This window comes from Terrapene carolina, unplaced genomic scaffold (assembly GCF_002925995.2).
Source record: "Terrapene carolina triunguis isolate 2854851 unplaced genomic scaffold, T_m_triunguis-2.0 Scaffold211, whole genome shotgun sequence".
Lineage (NCBI taxonomy): Eukaryota > Metazoa > Chordata > Testudines > Emydidae > Terrapene > Terrapene triunguis.
The window spans coordinates 3,111,562-3,129,376 of NW_020664562.1; the positions used below are offsets into that span (position 1 = coordinate 3,111,562).

General features: G+C 43.4%; 1 protein-coding gene across 1 annotated transcript in view; it reads right to left on the minus strand.

The window, feature by feature from the left end:
• Window positions 1-867: 867 nt before the first annotated feature.
• Window positions 868-17,815, minus strand: part of LOC113405058 (TRMT1-like protein) — a 54,954-nt gene continuing 38,006 nt past the window's right edge. The window contains exons 10-16 of the mRNA XM_026656032.2: window positions 16,521-16,733; window positions 14,138-14,325; window positions 9,968-10,046; window positions 8,915-9,081; window positions 8,085-8,144; window positions 1,426-1,552; window positions 868-1,326 (exon numbers count right to left, since the gene is read on the minus strand). Coding sequence (XP_026511817.1) covers window positions 1,002-1,326; window positions 1,426-1,552; window positions 8,085-8,144; window positions 8,915-9,081; window positions 9,968-10,046; window positions 14,138-14,325; window positions 16,521-16,733 — 1,159 coding nt within the window. The 3' untranslated portion in view covers window positions 868-1,001. The remainder of the gene's footprint in view (window positions 1,327-1,425; window positions 1,553-8,084; window positions 8,145-8,914; window positions 9,082-9,967; window positions 10,047-14,137; window positions 14,326-16,520; window positions 16,734-17,815) is intronic.

Here is a 17,815-nt window from a genome sequence, read left to right on the forward strand (position 1 = left end):
ATATATATATATATATATATATATACACACACATATACACTCACATTTTTTAAAAGGAATGACTATTTATTAAATGTGTTTTTTCAACCTGTACCACAAGAGATGGTTCAAATAGTGAAAATAACCTGTTTATGTAAAAATTTAATCATTGACTCGTAAAAGGAATCTCACAAGCAGGTTAAATTAGATAACTGCCAGCTAACTGACTAGAGTTCAGATGTATTGACTTAATCATCAAATAGTACCAGTGACAATTTAAATGCTGGATGAGTTAAATCCTGGTGAATTAACTCTTTGCCACTCAGTCCTCTCTCCCCAATAGTTTACCAGATTTCTCCTTTATTACCAGTAGGTAATTGTTATTTTGTACAAAGTAGCTAATTCACTTCAAATATATAGCTATGTAGAGCTAAAGATAAAAATTCAAATAGCAAAAAGTTTAATTTCATTCCTGATCCACTTGCATTTAGGTCTTTGCTTTTAGGTAAAAGTTAAGTTTGCTACCTAAGGATATAATTGTACCTATTTAAAATGTTCTGGCTTGCTTAAATTTAATACCACATTTTATAGTGCAACATTTTTGGTGTCTGACCTATTGCTAAACTCTAACCAATCAAGCTGCAGGCATGATGGCCCATTTCATACTTAGGTTATGCTCTAGCAACACTTACGGAAATGCTTAAGACTTTTGGCCCCATCACTTATCCACTGTACTGGAAATTGCACTAGGAGCTTGAATAAGGCTTTTCGAAGAGCTGAGGGTAGTCACAAAATGCCATTGATTAAAAGAAAGACAAGAGCATAAAAGTCAATACCCTCTATAGTTTTTCTCCACTCTAATTGTAACTTGACCATATCTATTGTGATCAATTACAAGTTCTTCTGTGTAATTCTAAAATGTCACCCAAGCATTAAAATAACTGGCAACCCAAGCTTTCAAAACCAGTTCTGTAGATTGGTTTACATGAGTAGGGCTTAGTTGCAAATCTCAAATTAACACATTATTTGCATTCAGCAGCAGTAAAGTTATCGTTATAGCTGTCTTTTGTGAACATGAGACTGTCTCCTGATTTATTATCTTCTGTGAACTCCATGTCTCCTGACTTGTCAGCTACAGCAGTTTGGACATTGTCTCCTGCCTGGGCATCTTCAGTGGACTGGACAGGACCTTCTGCCTGCCCCCCAGTGTACGTGGGAGTGCTGTACTTCACAAGGATAGATTTAAACTGTGCCAAGGGTGCATTTGTGCGAACTCCCATGGGATCAAAATGGGTTCGGCTTACTCTATACCCAGCTTGGGACAGATACTGTAAGAACTTGTTTAACCTGAAAAAAATATAGAGAAAGTTATTACTGATTAGTTGGTTTCAACACAGATTACACACTAATTTTGTTGGAAATCAGAAACTGGAACTTGATCCTTACTTTGGCATGTTCATTCCTTTGATACTATGTCTATGGATATTATAGTAAAATGCAGGGTGCTCAGCATTGCTTTCGGACTTCTGTCTTTTTACTATGTTTCTACTCATTTCATTACTTTTCCTTTTACCTGAAACACAGAAATGCTCATTAGGGGCAAGATCCAAAATGTAGGTCCTCAACCTCTGCCTAACGCTGTAGCCACCTAAAAAATCAATTACTGAGTGTGCACACAGTTGCTTCAGTCCAGGCAGCTGGGTGTCTAAGTCCAGTGGGATCCTCAAACTAAGTATTCCCCTGCTTATCTGGCAAGTGCTCTCAGAAGCCACCCACTGTATCAGGCCCCTCAAAAACCACCGAAGATGGTGGTGCCAACTTAGAACCACTGCTTTAACCCAATGGCTGGAGCCCTCACCTGGGATGTGGGAGACCTGGGTTTAATTCCCCTCCGCCCCCTGGTATGAAGAAGAGATTTGAACTCTGGTCTGTCTCCACCCAGGAGAGTGCCATAACCACTGTGCTAGGGGGTATTTTGAGGCAGATCTCTCTTCTGTTGAAACTGTTCCACTGTATATAATTAATATGTATTGGGCCAGAGTAACCCACTAGGTACATGGGAGACCCATGTTACAGAGTCCTCCAGCTCCAGTACATATTTATTTATATATAGTGGAACAGCTTCAACAGGAGAAACAAACCCCAGTGGTTAGGGTACTATCCTTAGAGGGGGAGACAAGAGCTGAAGTCTCTTCTTGATATCAGTGAGAGGGGACCATCAAACTAGGTCTCCAATATGGTAGGTGAGTGCTCTTAGCACTGGGCTAAATTATATACATTTGACCAGCGCTATTGTAGCACTTAGTGATGATGCCACCCAGCACCCAGTCTGTGTGCGAGAAAGGTGCATAAGCCCTTTCTCGCAATCTTCAGGAGCGGGTTCATGGCTTTGACTCCTGAGTGGAGGGATGCACCCTCCAGCCCAGAGTTAGGCACATAAGTCTCTCTGAGGAGCAGGGCTCAGGACTCGCCCTTCTCCTTGGCATTTTGTAGTGGCAACTCAGTGAGCTGGATTTTGTGGATCCCTAACTCTCCCCCGCATTGTATACGGAGCACTGGAGCCCAGCTCAGAGCTGTAGATTTCACTAAGCAGTAGAGTACCTAAATGATAAGCGTTGCAATGCTTAACGTTTCAGTCCCCTGTGGGAAACTTACCTTAGGCCTCTATTGCATTCCTGGCTTAGGGTATGTCTACACTACGAAATTAGGTCGAATTTATAGAAGCTGGTTTTATAGAAATCGGTTTTATACAGTCGATTGTGTGTGTCCCCACATAAAATGCTCTAAGTGCATTAAGTCGGCGGACCGCGTCCACAGTACCGAGGCTAGCGTCGACTTCCGGAGCGTTGCACTGTGGGTAGCTATCCCACAGTTCCCGCAGTCTCCGCCGCCCATTGGAATTCTGGGTTGAGATCCCAATGTCTGATGATGCAAAAACAGTGTTGTGGGGGGTTCTGGGTACATGTCGTCAGGCCCCTCCCCCTCCATCAGAGCAACGGCAGACAATCGATTCGCGCCTTTTTACCTGGGTTACCTGTGCAGACAACATACCACGGCAAGCATGGAGCCCGCTCAGCTCAGCTCACTCACCGTCATCATATGTCATCTGGGTGCCGGCAGACGTGGTACTGCATTGCTACACAGCAGTAGCTAATTGCCTTTTGGCAGTAGACGGTGCAGTATGACTGGTAGCCATCATTGGCTATCTGGGTGCTGGCAGACGTGGGGCTGCATTGCTACACAGCAGCAGCTCCTTGCCTTTTGGCAGTAGATGGTGTATTACGACTGGTATCCATCGTTGTTGTATTCCTCAGTGAGTTCGGTCAGAGGCACCTGGGCAGACATGTTTTGTCTCCTGGATACTCAGTCCTGCCGGCAGTCCTATTGAACCGTCTTGACGATGATGGCTAGCAGTCGAAGTACAGCATCTTCTGCCAAGCACCCAGAAGATGCCGATGGCTATCAGTCATGCTGCACCATCTGCTGCCAGCTTAAGATGTAAAAAATAGATGGACCAGATTTGTTCTGTATTCATTTGCTTCCCCCTCCCTCCGTGAAATCAACGGCCTGCTAAACCCAGGGTTTTGAGTTCAATCTTTGGGGGGGCCATTCTGTGTGACAGTTGTTTGTGTTTCTCCCTGATGCACAGCCACCTTTGTTGATTTTAATTCCCTGTAAGCCATGTCATCACTCGCCCCTCCCTCCCTCCGTCAGACACTAGTTTTGCGCCTTTTTTCAGCCCAGATGCCATAGCACTGGGATCATGGAGCCCGCTCAGATCACCGCGGCAATTATGAGCACTATGAACACCACGCGCATTGTCCTGGAGTATATGCAGAGCCAGAACATGCCAAAGCAAAACCAGGCGAGGAGGCGATTGCAGCAATTGCAGCGCGGCGACGAGAGTGATGAGGAAATTGACATGGACATAGACCTCTCACAAAGTACAGGCCCCAGCAATGTGCAAATCATGGTGTTACTGGGGCAGGTTCATGGCGTGGAACGCCGATTCTGGGCCCGGGAAACAAGCACAGACTGGTGGGACCGCATCGTGTTGCAGGTGTGGGACAATTCCCAGTGGCAGTGAAACTTTCGCATGCGTAAGGGCACTTTCATGGAACTTTGTGACTTGCTTTCCCCTGCCCTGAAGCGCCAGAATACCAGGATGAGAGCAGCCCTCACAGTTGAGAAACGAGTGGTGATAGCTCTGTGGAAGCTTGCAACGCCAGACAGCTACCGGTCAGTCGGGAATCAATTTGGAGTGGGCAAATCTACTGTGGGGCCTGCTGTGATCCAAGTAGCCAACGCAATCAAAGACCTGGTGATATCAAGGGTAGTGACTCTGGGAAACGTGCAGGTCATAGGGGATGGCTTTGCTGCAATGGGATTCCCAAACTGTGGTGGGGCGATAGACGGAACCCATATCCCTATCTTGTCACCAGAGCACCAAGCCACCGAGTACATAAACCGCAAGGGGTACTTTTCAATGCTGCTGCAAGCCCTGGTGGATCACAAGGGACGTTTCACTAACATCAATGTGGGATGGCCAGGAAAGGTACATGATGCTCGCGTCTTCAGGCACTCTGGTCTGTTTCAAAAGCTGGAGGAAGGGACTTTTTTCCGGACCAGAAAATAACCGTTGGGGATGTTGAAATGCCTATCGTTATCCTTGGGGACCCAGCCTACCCCTTAATGCCATGGCTCATGAAACCGCACACAGGCAGCCTGGACAGGAGTCAGGACCTGTTCAACTATAGGCTGAGCAAGTGCCGAATGGTGGTGGAATGTGCATTTGGACGTTTAAAAGCGCGCTGGTGCAGTCTACTGACTCGGATAGACCTCAGCGAAGCCAATATTCCAACTGTTATTGCTGCTTGCTGTGCGCTCCACAATATCTGTGAGAGTAAGGGGGAGACATTTATGGCGGGGTGGGAGGTTGAGGCAAATTGCCTGGCCACTGATTATGCGCAGCCAGACACCAGGGCGGTTAGAAGAGTACAGCAGGGTGCGGTGCGCATCAGAGAAGCTTTGAAAACCAGTTTTGTGACTGGCCAGGCTACGGTGTGAAACTTCTGTTTGTTTCTCCTTGATGAACCCTCCGCCGCCGCCACCCCCCCACCCCCGGTTCACTCTACTTCCCTGTAAACTAACCACCCTCCCCCCTTCGAGCACCGCTTGCAGAGGCAATAAAGTCATTGTTACTTCACATTCATGCATTCTTTATTAATTCATCACACAACTAGGGGGATAACTGCCAAGGTAGCCCGGGAGGGGTGGGGGAGGAGGGAAGGAAAAGGACACACTGCAGTTTAAAACTTTAACACTTATTGAAGGCCAGCCTTCTGATGCTTGGGCAATCATCTGGGGTGGAGTGACTGGGTGGCCGGAGGGCCCCCCACTGCGTTCTTGGGCGTCTGGGTGAGGAGGCTACGGAACCTGGGGAGGAGGGCTGTTGGTTACACAGGGGCTGTAGCGGCGGTCTCTGCTCCTGCTGCCTTTCCTGCAGCTCAACCATACGCCGGAGCATCGACTCTTGCCTTCTATCAGCAAGCTGACGCCACCTATCCTCTTCAGCCCGCCACTTGCTCTCTTCAGCCCGCAATTCAGCCCGCCACCTCTCCTCTCGTTCATATTGTGCTTTTTTGCACTCTGACATTGACTGCCTCCACGCATTCTGCTGTGCTCTGTCAGCGTGGGAGGACATCTGGAGCTCCGAGAACATATCATCACGCGTCCGCCGTTTTCTCCTTCTAATCTTCACTAGCCTCTGTGAAGGAGAAACATTTGCAGCTGGTGGAGGAGAAGGGAGAGGTGGTTAAAAAAGACACATTTTAGAGAACAAGGGTACACTCTTTCACGTTAAATTTTGCTGTTCACATTACACAGCACATGTGCTTTCGTTACAAGGTCGCATTTTTCCTCTTATATTGAGGGCCTGCCGGTTTGGTGTGAGAGATCACTCACGCAGTGCCAGGCAACAGATTTCGGCTTGCAGGCAGCCATGGTAAGCCACAGTCTTTTGGCTTTTTCAACCTTCTTAACATGTGGGAATGGTTTCAAACAGTAGCACCCTCATTTCCCATACCAAGCACCCGTTGGGTTGGCCATTTAAAATGGGTTTGCAATGTAAAAGGAGGGGCTGCGGTTTCCGGGTTAACATGCAGCACAAACCCAACTACCCCCCACCCACCCACCCACCCAATTCTCTGGGATGATCACTTCACCCCTCCCCCCCACCGTGTGGCTAACAGCGGGGAACATTTCTGATCAGCCGTGCAGGAACGGGCACCTCTGAATGTCCCCTTAATAAAATCACCCCATTTCAACCAGGTGACCGTGAATGATATCACTCTCCTGAGGATAACAAAGAGAGATAAGGAATGGATGTTGTCTGCATGCCAGCAAACACCGGGACCATACACTGCCATGCTTTGTTATGCAATGATTCCAGACTACGTGCTACTGGCCTGGCGTGGTAAAGTGTCCTACCATGGCGGACGGGATAAGGCAGCCCTCCCCAGAAACCTTTTGCAAAGGCTTTGGGAGTACATGAAGGAGAGCTTTCTGGAGATGTCCCTGGAGGATTTCCGCTCCATCCCCATACACGTTAACAGACTTTTCCAGTAGCTGTACTGGCCGCGATTTGCCAGGGCAAATTAATCATGCCTGCTTTTAAACCATGTGTAATATTTACAAAGGTACACTCACCAGAGGTCCCTTGTGTGCCCTCAGGGTCTGGGAGCACGCCTTGGGTGAGTTCGGGGGTTACTGGTTCCAGGTCCAGGGTGATAAACATATCCTGGCTGTTGAGGAAACCGGTTTCTCTGCTTCCTTGCTGTGAGCTATCTTCATTGTCTTCATCATCATCTTCCTTGTACCCCGAACCCACTTCCCTGTTGCGTGATTCTCCATTGATGGAGTCAAAGCACACGGTTGGCGTAGTGGTGGCTGCACCCCCTAGCATGGCATGCAGCTCCGTGTAGAAGCGGCATGTTTGCGGCTCTGCCCCGGACCTTCCGTTTGCCTCTCTGGCTTTGTGGTAGGCTTGTCTTAGCTCCTTAATTTTCACGCGGCACTGCTGTGCGTCCCTGTTATGGCCTCTGTCCTTCATGGCCTTTGAGACTTTTTCTAATATTTTGCCATTTCGTTTACTGCTACGGAGTTCAGCTAGCACTGATTTGTTTCCCCATATGGCGAGCAGATCCCGTACCTCCCGTTCTGTCCATGCTGGAGCTCTTTTGCGATCCTAGGACTCCATCATGGTTACCTGTGCTGATGAGCTCTGTGTGGTCACCTGTGCTCTCCACGCTGGGCAAACAGGAAATGAAATTCAAAAGTTCGCGAGGCTTTTCCTGTCTACCTGGTCAGTGCATCTGAGTTGAGAGTGCTGTCCAGAGTGGTCACAATGAAGCACTGTGGGATGGCTCCCGGAGGCCAATAACGTCGAATTCCGTCCACACTACCCCAAATCCGACCCGCAAAGGCCGATTTTAGCGCTAAATCCCTCGTCGGAGGTGGAGTAAAGAAACCGGTTTAAAGGGCCCTTTAAGTCGAAAAAAAGGGCTTCGTCGTGTGGATGTGTCCAGGCTTAATTCGATTTAATGCTGCTAAATTCGACCTAAACTCATAGTGTAGACCAGGCCTTAGACTGATTGAACTAAAGCTACAAATACACCACTTCTGGGGAGAAAAACCCCTCATTCCTTAAAAGCTGAAGGTACCTGAAATCTAGTCTAGTTTAACAGATAATTTTAAAGTTTTCTATAACTCACTTCCATAGGAGTCAAGGGCTGCACTGATAAACTAGACTTGCAAAGGTACATAGTGCACTTCATGTAGTAATGGCTCTTTGTCTTTCCCAGCAAATACTATTTTGGGTAAAGATAAAATATTTTTAAAGTTTCATTAATCTTCACAAGAGGTAAATCACTGAGCACATTCGTTTAAAAAAAAAAAGCATTAAAAGTTGGGGCAATCACAAGCCAAGGTTACATAAACCATTCTGTCCCCAACTTTAACACCCCACCCCTCCTTCATTGACTGTGGTTACTGCTAGCACAAACCACAAGGGGTGTGCATGTAGGTGTGATGGATGAACTACATACCTTGTACCACATAGTAGTCAGCAGCAGTATCTGGTGTTTTAATAAAGACACCACATTCTTCTAGAATACAAAAGTCCAAATTAAATCTGAAGTGTGACAAAACAACGTTGTAAATAGATCTTATTTTGCTGCCTTATAAAGGGATCCACAAAAATTTGAAAGGGGAAAAGCCCAAACTTTCTAGACAAAGTAAAAGGCTAGGTAATGGGTTATGGAAACTTTCACTAAACACTTATCAGTTTGAATCTGGCATAGGACAATATTCAAGTAAAATTACTATATGGTGATTTATCTGAAGTGAGGTGGTAGCCTCTAGACTGTTCGTATTAGAATAGAATCCCACTATAGACAGCCATCTCAATACCCCCCCAATTGGCAGTCTCTGTAGAGAAGCTCAGGATTGACTGAGCATGAAGGGCAGAGTCCCATCTCGCTAAGAGGGGAGGAACTTCCCCCTCAGGGCTGCAGTATGAAGGCTAGTATATGGGAAGCTTCTGCTACTGCTGCCTGTTTTGTGAATAAATTGGACTGCAGGACTGTCAGCATGGCACCTTGTGTCAGCACTAGTTTACTTAACGTAGGATTTTTCATACTGGTTTAAGTCTAGCACCCTGTCTTGAGCAGCCCTTAACAGCAGAGGTTTAAAGAGTATGACAAAAGCCCCATAATATGGCAAAACTATTGTCCCATGCTTTGTGAGAGGAAACATGTTCCTGATCTTCTTTTAACATGCACCACTACAGTTACTTTTGCTCAAGAAATTTTCAGTTGGTTTTAGACATTTAAAAATCCCATGAGTTTTTTGTAAACAATTTGCCATTTTATCTCACCTTGTTTGTTCTGGCTGGCAGGACCATGGATTGAAAACTGTTTTAGAGTTGTACACTCTGCTTCACAGATTAATGTCTTTACAAGTGGCTGAATCTCATCCAAGCCGTGCTGAACAGCTTCAAACAGCATTCTTCTGAGGAATCCAGTGTTAAAGAGGGACCCTGACCTGGACAGTGCAATAGAACGCCAGTGAAATAAGGAGACTGGCGTATGACAAAGGATTTTGATTTACAACAAAAGGCCTTTGCTCCTTTAGAAGTGGTTTCCACAAACTGAGTAGCTGCTGAACTATACTTATACCCTGTTATATTAACGGGGTACATAGTTTGTGATACAATTAAAATTATTTTTGTTTTAGGTAGTGGCCGTTCAGGGTCATGTGTTGAAAGCCAAGAGCTCATGAGTGTTAAATCCCAGTTCTGCCATTGACTTACTGTGTCAACTTGGGCAAAGTCACTTCATCTCATTTCCCCATGTGTAAAATGGAAATGATACCCGTATCACAGGGATGCACTGCTAAAATTAGGGTGGTGTACTACTAGTATTTGGAAACAGTAAAAGCAGGGCTAGTGCTAAGGATTAGTTCTGTTTCTATAATCTAGTTCTGAAATGCTCACATTTAAATTTAACTATTATTTCAATCCAAAACCCAAGGATAAACACCACTGCTGATTACCATCAAACAGTTCAAGTTATTTAATAATACTGGAAGTGCATAGGTATTAAGATATTATGTAAGTTAGTTATCAATTACAGTTCAATGTATACTAGTTCTCTGGTCCCAAAACATCAAGCTACTCAGCCAGATTCTCCTGTGCAGTGTAATTGTTTTAATATCTCCAGGATGTGAAATTGAAAACTAGTTCACTATTGTTTATTTAGTAAACTCACTGCTTGCTGTCTACCAGTATGACTAGGAAAACTCATTTTCTTATTACTCAGCTCTCCAATTAAATAACCAGATGCCAAATCCATCTCAGTTGCTAGATATAAATTTACTGCTGTACGAACAAACAAGCTTTCACTTTTGTTATGCTGTGTGCTGTACATACCACAGAGGACCAAGCTCTACTGCTGTCTTCCCAGGCATACTGCCATGGCAGTCACAAGGTAGTTGCCGGTAAGGGTTTTCTGTAACAGAAAACAGAATTAAGTGATTTCAAAATACAATCTATAGAATTCACTTTAACAAACAAAATGAGAGAGATGTTTTAGATACTAGAAATATTGCACCCGACAAGAAGTAATTCTGCCTAAGTAGAGGCATTTAATAGGACAAGCAACATCAGAACCGAAAATAAACAACTGTAAAAACGCCTGAGACTCCAACTTTTATTAATGTTGTTACAAGTTACTACCTCTGGTGTCTGCTGGAATCTAATGAGGGGCATTGTAACTTTTTAGTTATTTTTAAATTAAAACAAAACAAAACCAGAGCTCCATATTACTTGGTATGTGTTTTAAATAACTACTTCTAGCTAGTGCGTTTAAACTTGTTTTTGCCGAGGAAAGTTTTAACTACAAAAACTTTTCAAGGAAAATTGCATTATGCAAAAAATTGTTAAAAATTATGGTTGCATATGTGCACAAAATTAAGTTGACTCGTAGGATTTTCATGACGGCCATAGCTCAGCTCCCTTGCACATACAAGTAGGTTGAAGGACTCTGAATGCTGTTAATTTGTGCATTTAAAATTTCAGCCATAACACTGTACCTATACAGGTGACAATTTTATTTCTGTTCTTAAGAATGAAAAGAAAATGTTATACTTATTGCAGTCTAATGCTCGTATAGCCAAGAAATGCATCATTGTCTTAAGGAGAAGTGTTAATACCTTAACAGCCCAAGGCATCGGGCCCTTTAGTTAATCCTATCTTATTTCTCATTGTAGACATTCAAATAAGATACAGATAAACAACTGGATGTACTCTGGAGCTTCACAACTCAATACATTCTCAAATTGCAGAATAACCTTGTATGCACTATCTGTGTACACCAAACTGTTCTTAAAAATATTTCAGATATGCTAAAGGCACTTGTCTTCATTAAGAACTAAATATTTGATTTATCTGAAGTTTGAGTAGTAAAGATCTTTGGAAAAATACTCAGCAAATTTTTTTTTTTTTACATGTCAAAAATATGGCAGATTTTTTGTTAACACCCTTTTTTCATAACCTTACATCTCCAACAAAACTACCAACCACCACCAGTAGGGTAGAGAAGTAGTATGAGAAATTCCAACAGCGTAATTTTCCAGAAAGTTTTAAGACAAATGCACATTTTGATTTTTGTCTAAATCATGACAAGTCTAAATGACCAAAGTACCATATTCAGGTTCCACGTAGAAAAAGGCTGCTTGACTAGAGGGAACATATGAATTAGTAGTCGATTTAGATACTTTGACACAGTAGGGTGGTTAAAAAACAAATGGCTTTGAATAGGTGGATGATATACAAAGTCAACTGCTAAACATACTCTGATGGATAGACCCAATTGTTTCAAAAGACAGCAGATAGTAGGAATAGAAAACTCCAAGGGTTCAAAGTATCTCTGAATGGACCATAATGAAAAATGCTTTCACTTAGGCTCTGTAAGTCAGTCCTGTGGAAACCTTTCTGTTCTGGATTAGAATGTCTTGTACTGCTTTGCTCCTTTCCCCAGTTTAGTCAGCTACTCTCCATGCTGTCAGAGGCAGAGACACTGGCTCCAGATGTAACACAAGCCCCCGGTTCTGTGAAATGACATCAAGATGGCTTGGAAGTGGTAGAAGGGTATGGAGGGATAAGTGCATCAGAAGTTGGAGTACCAGAACTGATATGCCCGGGCCATTATCAACTGGACCTTGACCTTTGTCATCTTCCTGAGGACTCTGGGAAATAACAGGATAGGGGTGAAAGGATCCCTTTCTGATCAGCAATGCATCTTCCCGAAGAGCAAAAAAACAGCAGATTATCATGAGGAGGGATGGGGTAGGCCATTGCCAAAGGAGGGGAGAACAGGTACAGATCCTTGAAAATCAGTCCAAGACTCTTGACAGCAGCATCAATCCTTCCCTCCTTAACCAGAAGAAGAATGTGCACTTTCAATAGATGGAGGGCATCTCTGCTTCTGGAAACACAGTCTCTTGGAAGAGTCTGGAGCCATCTGGTGGTATGAGTAAGACAAGGAAGGTCTCTGGCTCCTTACTTCTTGCTCAGAGCTGGGGTATAAAGCTCTGAAATCATTCAGAAAGGGTAATTTCTTGTTCATTGTTCAGTTTAAAACATCATGGCCCTCTTAGGTTGACCTACTGTAATCATAGCCCTGAACTCATCTCTGGAGTCCAGGGGTAGCTTCTTGACAAACTGAAAGATTGTATCCCACTGTATCATAGTCTGCCAACAGAGCCTGGTAACTGACTATACAGAACTGTAGGCTAGCTGAGTATATTTTTCTCCCGAAAGAGAGTTTTGATTCCTTATACCAGGGGTGGATTTCACAGTAAGATGCTGTTTAGATTTTTCATGAGCCACTGCCACTACCAATGATCCCAGGGCAGGGTGGATGGAAAAATTACTTGAACCCCTTAGGGGGAAAATGACTTCCTAGACGTGGCTGAAATGGAGGCTGGGGTCTACCAGACGTCCTTGATCAGTGCAAAAATACACTTATTAATGGGCATTGCTAAATGGCCCTGAGGGAACAGATGAAGAATATTGAATAACAGGGATGTTCCTGGACTATTTCCAATGGAATCTCCAAAGTATTAGCCACTCTTTTAAGAAGTTCCTGCAAGTCCTTGAAGTCATCAATAGTGGAAGATGCTGATGGTGTAACTGTTTCATCTGGTGAAGATGAAATACACACGGAAAAAATGCATCCTCATACCTTTCCAGGAGATATGCATTATCGCTCTGTGGGTCCTGGCTCAATTTGTGAAGACGACCCTGCTGTGGCAGGTATACCACCTGAGAAGGTTCTCCAAAAGGAGCCAACTTGTTCTTACATCTGGATCTCACATAAGGAAAAGAAAATGGGTTTTGAGGGTTACAGGTGAGCCAGGATGGCCAGGATTGCATTCTATAAGGAAAAGGCATATGATGCAACAGAGGTAGAATCCAAGAAGCTTATGGTCTTCAGAAGCATGTATTCGGTGATTACAAGAACTTCTCCCAATGTCCCTCTCAGGAACACATCTTGGAGAAGGAAAAAAGAACCTAGGAGAAGGGCTTCTATGCCCCCAAGATGATGATGATGATGCCAACAAGTAATACTTCTCTAAGGGAGGTGCAGATCTCTGAGAAGTTAACACTGGTTGAGAAGATCCAGCAATAACTCTGAGACCGAGATTGGTGTTGAGGAAGACAGATGAAGCAATATAGTCATAACTGGTACTCTGGGTCCCGATACCTAGACAGACATAGATACTGTAGGTAACACAGAAATATCCAAAAGTGGATGCTCTGGTTCTGGGGTCATCACCGGGTCAGCAGCCAGAGTCGAGGACCTCTATACTGATGAAGATGGTGTTGACCATACTGGTACCAAAAAAAATGCTTCAAGAGACTGAGGTTTTCTGCTACAGCATGGTACTGAAGATTCCAAATCTGTTAGTACCAATGACATCAGAGCTGATTTTGAGGCACTGGTTGCTGAAAACTGACTGGTGTCTTTTGCCTCGCATCTCCTGACTCTGGTAGCATATGAAGACTCCCAGTGCCAGTTGGGTTTCGCTGCAGCTGGCTTGGACAAGTCAGAAGAGTGGCTCTTAGATCTCTTCTTGGCCAGTACAGGAAATTATGATTGGTGGTGAGCAGTGTCTGAAGATCTTTGCTTCTTCCTACCTTGGGCAGCAGAAGTAGTCACTGACTGACCTGAAAAAGACTGGTGTGAGGGTTCAGAGCAGGCATGACAAGCCCCTGGTGGTGTGGTGTGAGGGCATGTAGGGTGCCATGGGTAGCCCCAATGGATACTGCTGGTCAAAAGATTCCAAGCTTGTGCACACACACCTACAGTGGGATCCATATAACAATTACTCAAAGAACCCCTTTTAAACTAGAGGATTATAATGGAAATCCCTCTCCTTTATGTGCACGATCATTATCACAATTCGATATATGAAATATTTCCAGTGAAAGCAAGTATTTTTACATGTTGGAACTTACCACGCGCCTAACATAGGTACAAACAATAAACATGCATGGATTATACCTTTAAAAGAAACCCAAGGAAAATCCATTTACCTTCTACCATATTACCCTCCTGAAAAATCCTCTCCTCACACCACTGGCAGTGGATAAGATACCGAATTTTCTTGACTGAATCATCTGCAGGAGATGGTCCCCTCAAAACTCTCACCACTACTAGGACAAAGTGTTCCAGAGCTACTGCAAGCAAAACTTCAATGCCTTTGTTACATCGAGCTGCAGCTCTACAAAAGCAAAAAGATAACATATTACCATAGGAATTCAACAAAGACTAACTTTCCCAGACGTTCCACCTTGTGCAATATATATATTTACGATCATCCATTGTTTGGAAAAATCCTACACTGTCTACAAACAGCCTCCACTTAGACTATGGGCTCTGAAGGGCAGGGGTCATCTTTTTGTTCTGTGTTTGTATAGTACCTAGCACAATAGGGTGCTGGTCCATGACTTGGGTTCCTAGGTGTTGAGAAGACTTGGAGGGATAGACTTCAAAGGAAAGATTATAGAAAGTAAATAAGTAGATCTAAGTTAAATGAAGACTAAGGGGAGATAAATCACTAGCTACTAATATCTGAACTACCAAGAAAAGAGGAATCCTTTAGGGTACTTTGGAGGGGTGTAATTAGAAGCAAAGTGAAAATTAGCAAGGAAAATTTAGCTTGACACTCTGGAAAAGTTATTTATATGAGATCTCAGCCTGTGGTGTGGTTTTACATGGACAGATGAAACCCTTAGTGCTAGAATTATTTAAAAGTTAAATGAGATATAGCACTGGAGAATATGCTATAGGGAATAAGCTAGCATGGGCAAGGAGCTGGACAAGACAATCCAAACAAGTCCAATTTAATATATTTGACTATGGAATCTGTAATAGGATAGCTTGCTCTGTGGGCTGGAGAGCATGGGGCTAAATCAGTCTGATTACCGAATGAGTCCCACTTGAGGGGAATGAGGCTTAAGTGATGATAAAGCCCAGCTGGGGAAAGGGCTGGAGAAAGAACCAGGCAGAAAGCTCAGGCAGTAAGGAAAAGTTGTACAGGCATGAAGGCCTGGGAGAGACCCAGACCAAAAAGGAAACAGTCTGGAAAAGCTCTCCCTGAAGAGAGGCCTGGGAAAGACCCTGCTTAAGCAGGGACAAAATGGACATACCCAAAGGAGAACTTAAGAGATTATGTAGGAAGTGGCCCGTGGAAAACGGCAGCTCAGGTCAGGGAGCAGACCTATCTGTTTAGTACAGGACCCCTGGACAGGAACCCAGAGTAGAGGGTCCCCTACTGGCCCCAAGGAAAGGGGCATATAATGCCTTCCACAATGGTTATTGAGCCAGCAAAGGGGCTACAGGCTGTGTTGAAAACAGGGTGAGGAAGAACTCTACAGTGGGGGAAGGATTTTTGTTTGTGTCAAAAATATTTTGGGGACTCTTAGTTTGGATGACTGTGACCCGAGAAAGGATGGACTTAAGATGATGACCCAGCAAGAGGGCCAAGTTTCTGATAGAGAAACCACCACAGTTCTGGATCGTGCTGGCATGCTACTCCTGGCCACAAGGGGGCATCTAGCAGTGAGTGGATTCGTTTACAGAGTCTGAAGATCTTTCACACCTTATCTCCCACTCACTCTTCCCTGAACTATTGTTCCATTATCTTGATCTGGGTTTGTATGTCTTGATTTAGTGTCCAAACCCCCAACTTTCACTTCTGAGTACACTTATGAAGTCACTGGGAATATTTGTATGAGAAAGGACTAATATCGTTAACAGGGTTTGCAGGGCAAGCACCATATCATATTTGCTTTATAAGTAGATTTACTTGTAAGTAATAGATTTACAGCACCGGATCATTTTTTTCCTTAACCATAATATTTAACCTGCAAAAAATTTAGCCACACTGTGTTTATTGTTTGTAAACACTTGAGGATAGGGGGTCGATTTTGGGATGAATATCTGTTTGCTTGTTATGAAATATACTGTGAAAGTTGACACTAATGAGTTGATTTCCTTTTAAAGCAAATCTAATTTAATGCTCTTTCCCACGGATAATTAATTGCTTTAATAGCTTCTGAAGTATTTATAAAGGCTTAGGCAGCATTAAATCACCACCAAATGAAAAAGGAACTTAAAATCTTCATTTATTCAAGTTTGCATTATATTACCTTTTCTTTCTGAAGATTAATAATACACTCCATACCCATTTGCCATCTTGCCAGTCACTTCAGTTTAAAATACTTAAATTGTTCTAGAGTAGTGAACTTGAAATCAAGTACAAAATTGATATTTCAATGCCTAATTTGTAGAGCTTAAGGAATTCTGAAAAGCAAAGACACACAACTTGCTTTAGCAATCACCAAAAGCGTGCATTAGCAATCCTCTTCTACCAGAGCTTAAGAGCTAACCATGATTCATGTGTTGTAATAGTACCTTGCCACAGCAGCAACTACTATTCTAGCTGCCAGTTCCTTGTAGTACTCCGTCCTGACAACGTTACAGCTGTAGTGGCGCTGGGCCACATGCTGAGCTTTTGCATACAGAGAACTGATGTCTGTGGATGTCACTGATACTATTCCAAGATTTCTTACATTTCTGAATGCAGAATCCAGGTAGTTCACAGCTGTTCCAAATGGGTCCAGGTGTCTAAAAACAAAAAATACACTGAGAAGCATCTCTGGTACATAACTACTTAGCTTTTAAGCTATCTGAGAAAAAAACTGTTTAAAAAAATCCTCATCCATAACATCTGAAGTAAAATAAAAATAGAATTTGATTTTACAACACACCTTCCATACCTCCAACATGCCCAAATAATTTACAAAGCAACAAGTTAGAGGGGGCAGGCAGTACATGTTCAGTAATGCAATAGTCATCACACATACAGCACAATTTCTCTTCCATCCTAGCATGCTGGATAATTGAACTAAGAAGAATGCTGGCCAAGATACCGGTGTTTATTCTCCCATGCCTTTCAAAATATACAAATAAACTTCAACTCCCACTGAAGTCAATTGGTTTGTGGATGCTCAGCAACTCTAAGAATCAGACCATTTAATTTGATGTCTACATATGGATTTAGTGCCTGCATTTGGGCACTAAAATTTGAATATTTTGGCCTTAGATTCTAATTAGATCAGCCATACTATTTAAGAATGGATTACAATAAGTGATCCATAAACATGCGGCCTTATTAAAAACTACATGCACAGATACGAATTTCAAATGGGCTAAAATTATAGAAAAAAGATTCTTGTATTTCATTTTCCCCCAAATAGACGAAGTTATACCAAAAATCCACAAGTTTGGCCTAAAATGTTCATACACATTGTGAGGCAAACTTGCAGCCAAACCAGAACCGCTCACTCAGCTGCCGTGACTTCCCCCTCCAACAGAGCCTGCAGTAATTCATCACCACGGATCCTAGAGATCCCTTTGCCATGGAAAAATCCAGAATTTTACAGTCTTTAGTTTTTACATTTTGTAAAAAAAAGAAAAACGGGGTTCTACTGTATATGTTATCTGAGCCTCCATTATCCAGCTCTTCGTATTAACTGAACCGGGGCACACAGCCAGAGCCCTGGGTGGAGGGGCTTGGGTTGTCAGCCCCGGGCGGCTGGGCTCCCTATTGTGATTAGGGAAACTAAAGTTCAGCATTTCATTATAATCATGGGAAAAACACTTGATTTTTATGGTTTTTTATTGGAGAATTTTGGGTTTTTTTTATC